The sequence below is a fragment of the Apteryx rowi genome, unplaced genomic scaffold (assembly GCF_003343035.1).
Source record: "Apteryx rowi isolate R43461 unplaced genomic scaffold, aptRow1 scaffold_621, whole genome shotgun sequence".
In the NCBI taxonomy this organism is placed as follows: Eukaryota; Metazoa; Chordata; class Aves; order Apterygiformes; family Apterygidae; genus Apteryx; species Apteryx rowi.
The window spans coordinates 202,633-208,632 of record NW_020450896.1 but is presented as its reverse complement, the minus strand read 5'-3'; the positions used below and the strand labels follow the sequence as shown (position 1 = coordinate 208,632).

At 45.1% G+C, this 6,000-nt stretch overlaps 1 protein-coding gene across 3 annotated transcripts in view; it reads left to right on the top strand.

Annotated features, from left to right (window-relative positions):
• Positions 1 to 6,000, top strand: part of LOC112974717 (store-operated calcium entry regulator STIMATE) — a 37,036-nt gene continuing 31,036 nt past the window's right edge. For all 3 annotated transcript variants that reach the window (XM_026083990.1, XM_026083991.1, XM_026083989.1), the window contains exon 1: positions 1 to 126. In XM_026083990.1, coding sequence (XP_025939775.1) covers positions 63 to 126 — 64 coding nt within the window. In that variant the 5' untranslated portion in view covers positions 1 to 62. The remainder of the gene's footprint in view (positions 127 to 6,000) is intronic.

Sequence of the window (6,000 nt, the reverse complement as noted above, 5' to 3'; positions counted from 1 at the left end):
CGCGGCCCGGCGGGGGGGCGGGCGCCGCTCCCGGCGACCGCGGCTGCGAGAACGGGGCCCTCATGGACAGCTTCGGCATCTTCCTGCAGGGGCTCCTGGGCGTCGTGGCCTTCAGCACCCTCATGCGTGAGTGGCCGCCGGGGCGGAGGGGGGCAGGCCGCGGCCGCCGCCCGGAGCCGGAGCCGGCTCGGCCTGTCGGAGGCCGCCGGTGCCGCGGCGGGGAAACGCCGGGGGAGCGGTTCCCCCCGCGGCCGCTCGGCGGGGCCGGGCCGGCGGCTCCCGGCGGGGTCGGGCGAGCTGAGCCAGGCCTCAGGCCTGGAGCCGCCGCGGCCTGCGCGCCGGACCGGGTCCCGCCGCGCCGCGCAGCGCCGAGCCCGGCCCGGCTCGGGAGGCGGCGGCGGGCTGGAGCCGGCGGCGCGGCCCGGCGGGGCGCTCGCGGAACGTGCAGCGGGGCGAGGGCTTCAAGTGAAACGCCGTTCCCAAACGCGCTCTCTGAGTGGTTGTGCCCGCGCTGGTCTCGCTTGTGCGCGTTGTGCTCTGAAACGTGACAGGCAAGGTGCCCCGTGCAGCCGCTCGGGTTCGCAACGCACGAACCGCTTTGGGCTTAGAGCGTGCGAAACACAAGGACTAGGCTGTGTCGGTTTGACTGAAAGCCTGCCTTGCCTGGGTGTCAGCACTGAAGCAAGACGCGTTTGTTTAAATAGCAACGCGCTATGCTGGATTTGCTTTACAGCATATGCAATACCTTGGTGTGGAGCAGCCCGTGAGCTCATGTGGCTGTTTACAGTGGCTCAGCTGATGAGCAGAAACTTGTTAAGCTGCTCATTTGAATTTGGTGGAAGAGCCAGAACGGCTGGAGGCAGCGGTGATTCAAGCTCCCTCTGCTCTGAGGGAGTAACAACAGGGAACAGTGCTGGTAGATCTTACCTATTATCCCCTACTGCCGCCAGTGTCCTTTCAGCTGAGGAGTGAAGAACAAGACTAGTACCATTACTCAGCTGACGGTGAAGGTGCTGTTAACAAAACCCGAGGGAGGGGAAGGGGGACAACAGACAAAAGTATTTTACAGTTTGCCACATCCAAAGACCAAGATCCTGCCTGTTTATCTAAAAATTGAACTGCTATCACTCCATGCTAGCATCATACTACTATGGCTAAGTCAAAAGTTTGCCAGTGCACTATTTTTGCATACTTCAGTGTTTCAATCACGGTTAACAATTGCATTGCTCTTTTGATAGCTATGCACGTAGCAGTCATCATTATGTTAGTGAGTGACAATAGTAGTCACTAGGATAATATTTGATCAGTCAAAGCATCCTCATAATTAGTAGTCTTAGCAGTTTCCAAACAAAAAAAAACTTCTTAAGAAGATGTAGTGTTTATTTTTTAGATGTAGCTTTTTGTTAGTATTAAGAAGAGTTACTAATAGATCATTCTCATGGATTGTGTGTCAGAACATGATCAACTGTTGGTGTTCTTTGTCATGACAGTATCTTTTTTCTAGAGAAGACATCACTTAAATTCTTTTATGCATTTTACAGAAACATTGGAGCATTCTGTGAATATGAGAAAAAACCAACATGAAAAGTATGGGCTAGGAAAATAAAAACCTAAATTATTAGCTGCACTTTCTGACTTTGCTCTAGTTAGATGTCCTAAACTGTAAACTACTAGGAGGAGATTATCAATGAAGTACTTGTAATTGTGGAGGAAGAAAGTGAAAGAAATATAGCCAGCCATATTAATGGTACAGGTGAGAAAAGGCATGTCTTTCCCAAGGAGTTTAGACCAAAGAAGTAGCAACTTGTGACACTTACACTTAAAAACAGAACAATAGGTTTATTTGTCCCAGTGTTGACAGCCGCGTTGTCCTCCACTTTGTTTTAGGAAGCTGACTGCAGCATGTAGACCAATGTCCCTCAGTTAAGTGTTGCACTATGCTGTTCTGTCTCTTAGTTTCCTTTACTTGCTTCTACCCTTTTTATATTGTATCCAGGAAATATCTGGCATGCTGTTCCAACATCTTTAAAAGTTGCCTCAGCGAGTAGAGTAATTCTTCTGTGACCAGCATGACGGTTAGATCTGATGTGAGGGAGAAGCAGGAACATGTGGCTGAGAATGGGAGGCAGGGTGCGGCCTCTCTTCAGCAGTAGCCTCTGCATCTAGGTACTTAATGCTGTCCCTGAGCTGGTGGCCGAAGGGCTGGCACAACTTCTGCAGCTGGATCACAGAACTGGTACAGCCAGAGAAGCAAACAGGCACATGTGGTTATTTTTAAGCTTGAGCACAACAAAGAGAGTAGCACTGAGGTGGAAACAAGCGGCTGCAGGCAAGGGCAGGCACCGCTTGAGATGTGGCACTGCTGTCGGGTCAGAGATGGGCCTCCCTTTTAAAAAGCATTAATTCTCTGTGTGCAGCTCTCACTTTTCTAGTTCTCCTCCATAAAAAGTCAACAGAGCTCTGAAGATATATGACTGGTTGATACTTAAATTTGACTTATACAGGGCATGTCATTTGCATTTTTTTGGAAGGGGAGATGAGATGGGAGACTTTGTTTACACTTTAAGTTGCTATTAATGATTCTGACCCCTCTGTGGAGGAGGAAATGAAAGTAATAGCAACAGAGATATGCTGTAGAATTACTCTGTATGCATGGGGACTGTCTTTCTTTGAAAAATATTTGATTTGACGTGTAAAGAGTGAGAATTTCTGTAAATCAAAGGGTGATCAAAAGAAGCTTGCCCTTTTCTGGGTGGATCATACCACACTTCCACCCAGTTGAATAAAGAGTTGTTTTTGTCTGCCACAGTAACTAACTGTAGGAGGAGGACCTTTTTTGTGCCTTATTAGCAGATGTTCATCTACAAATGACTGAAGGGCTATTCTTAAAGCAAAACTGTTTCAGATCTGATGCTCCAGTTTACAGCCTTTTTGTGTGTGCGCCTATACAATTGCTGTAAAATGGTGCTATGCGCTGAATCACCAATGCCATCAGTTAGACCTCCCCTTTATAAGGGCCAGGGTGTGTGGTTGTGTATTGGGTCTTCATTTTGTTTTAAGATAGGGTGACTTGCTGACAGAGGGGGCATGGAGACTGCTTTGCTGTAACTATCTCCCAACTGAAGAGAGGTTGTTAACCCGGATCATGTTATCAGCCTACCTGATGTGTCTACCACTACCAAGCTGGCACAACCAAGAAAGCTGTGACGAGGACAGAGAATCTCTGGCTCTGAGTGGGAGAAATCATCATTTGGAATTAAGTCCTCAGTTTCCTTTTATTTTTAGTTCATGCCTTCTTGTTCTGTCCCACAGGGTATGAAGAACAGTTTAACTAACCTTTATACACCACTAACCTTTTTACAACTAACCTTTATACACCAGTCTCTTAAACATTTGGGTGCCTCTGTTCTGTTTTCTTCAGATTCAAATATGCATTCCCAAATCTTTTCGTCATAGTTGCTGACTAGCGAAGTTATCCTCTATCCCGAGATTCCCCAACCCCCCTAAGTGTAGAAATCTGTATTGGTTTTTACTCAATTAAGTCCTATAAAACCAAGAAAAAGAAATCCACTACTTAAAGTTCATCAAGGCCACTCTGTTTTCAAACCCTATCCTCCGGCTCTCCTTGTAAAGCACTGTCCACAAATTAGAGAAATAAGCTCCTCTTCAGATGTCCAAATCATCAGAGAATATATTTAATAATATCAGAGCTCACCAGTGCATTGTCTTGAATCACTGTGGATTATTCTTAACTACTCTCTGAATTAAGATTTCAGTTATGAAACTAGAGGCTTGTTGGAACAGTTTCATCCAGATGCTGTGGATGTTCTAATATGTCAGAAGCCTTCCTGAAGTCGGGTTAGATGACTTCTGTCGCTTTTCTCCTAACCATAGGTTCTAACACACTATAGAAGGGAATTAATTGATTAAAAACTACCTCTTTGGGCAAATCTACTTGGACTGGTAACCGTTTTGGATTCTGTCCACTAATTCTCAAGTTTATTAGCCTGCTTTTTTTCAGTCTGTTGCTTAATTTTGCTCTTGGCCCTCTTTCCTGAATGTGCATTATTTTCATGCCTGGTTTATTTAAACTAAGCCGCTTTGTAACAAGGAAGTCTTAATGGGTTGCTGCCAGTGTAAGAGCCCCATGTTTATGTTTCAGGTCAGTAAGCTGAAGATAGTATTTTTTTTTTCCAAAGTTTGCCATTACATTGCTTGTATCTTATTCCATTTGGATATTGATTTTTAAATGATGGGTTTGCTGCTTAGTTTTGGGTGCAATTGGTATGGGGTTTTTTTGTTACTGATGCTATACAGCCAGTTTTAAACTTTTTTTTATATAATGTATGTGTTTTGTCGGTAATCACGAGCTCCTTCCAAGCATTCTCTGGTTAAACCTTTATTGGTAATGATAAAGAGAGTGGTGTTAGCATGATATTCACACAAATGTTAAGATATAGATGTGATTCTAAATATTTAGCTTTTAGTAGCCAAAGCTGCACAAAGATGTGAGGAGGGCAAAAAAAAAAATACCAATCCCTTTATCCTGTCTATCACAAACTATTTCTAGTATTGCATCTTGTAGTGGGTTAATACTAAATATACACAGTTTATTTACTAAGCACATTTGTCAGAAGATCGATGACTAATCAGAGCGTGGCTAGGTTCATTTCTGGATTCCTAGCAATGGCTGAGAAATTAGACGTGGTCATGTTAATTAACAGTTGAAATAGCGTAGTCTCTGGGTCCTCTGCAGGTAAAAGGTCTGTGTTCCTGCCTGTGTGAAAATATGATGTTCCTAGTACTAGGAAGTCTGCAAYAGCTGTAAGGACCGGTTTGGGTATCGGCGTGGATAGCAGCTGGTGCCGCGGTTGCCGAAAGCCTTGGCCGGGGTGGTGGCCGTGCCCGTCGGGAGCACCTCGGACAGCTCCTGCGGCCGCGGCGGGCCCCGCCGGGGCGACCGCGCCGCCGAAGCCTCCCGCCCGCTCCTCCGAGCTGTCGGAAGCCAAACCAGCACCTGGGCACCGCACCAGCCTCTTGTTACCCACAGAGCTTGCACTTGGTTTAAAAGTTGGGCTGTAGTTAAATGCGGGCTATATAAATCAAATAACAGTCTCACTTGACAGTAAGTATCTTACTTGCTGACACAAAGAGGTAGTGCAATCCCTTCCCATCTGCCTGGAGGGAATGGGGTGGGGTGATGGTAGGAGAAACAAGGGTTTTTAACTCCTTACTCATTTGGTCCCAATTCAGTAATTAGCAGTGGTCAGTACCTCTGTGGGATATAGCACAGACGAGCTCTTTTTCCACAAGTTGGCTGCTTGCAGCAGCAGGGTTCAAGAAAGCCCAGTGAGGTCATGATGGTCAAGCCCAAGTAAATCGTGCCTTAAAATGACCAGGGGTTTTGTTATCTCCAGGCTTGTGAGGTATTGCTTGCATTTATGTTATCTGGTTGTTTCTTGTGCGTTTTAAATAAAGCTTCAGTCCCTCTGGTGTCTCTGTGACATCCTTTTCCGTATGTGAGTCAAAAATCGGATATGTGTTGGAAGCTGTAGCAGAAAAAAAATGCAGCCACATGGGTGAGTTGACCAATTAGTTAAGTAAATTACTTCCTTCTACCATGCTAATGTTACAGTGTTCTTTAATAAATAAAATAAGTAGTTGGGCTAAATTCTCTAAATTCTAAATTTGTGTAGAAAAAGACAAATGTTGCTGACAAACTTGATTGCCTTGTACAAAAACAAGTAATAACTGTGTTGTGAAAATGCTACACTGCTCAACTGATCCTTTTTTAAGTGAAGCAAATAACCTCAAAAGAATTTAGGAGTAACAAATTGGGAATTGTTTTTCGTTTTGGAAACAGAAGACCAATCTTGTTTTGCAGCATGGTTAGACATGCATCGCTGCCATTACTGTAGGGGAAATATCTTAATAATGTTTAGTCCTGTTTAAACTACATTACCTTGTTGTTTTTTACTTAAAATTTTTTGCAGGATGCCT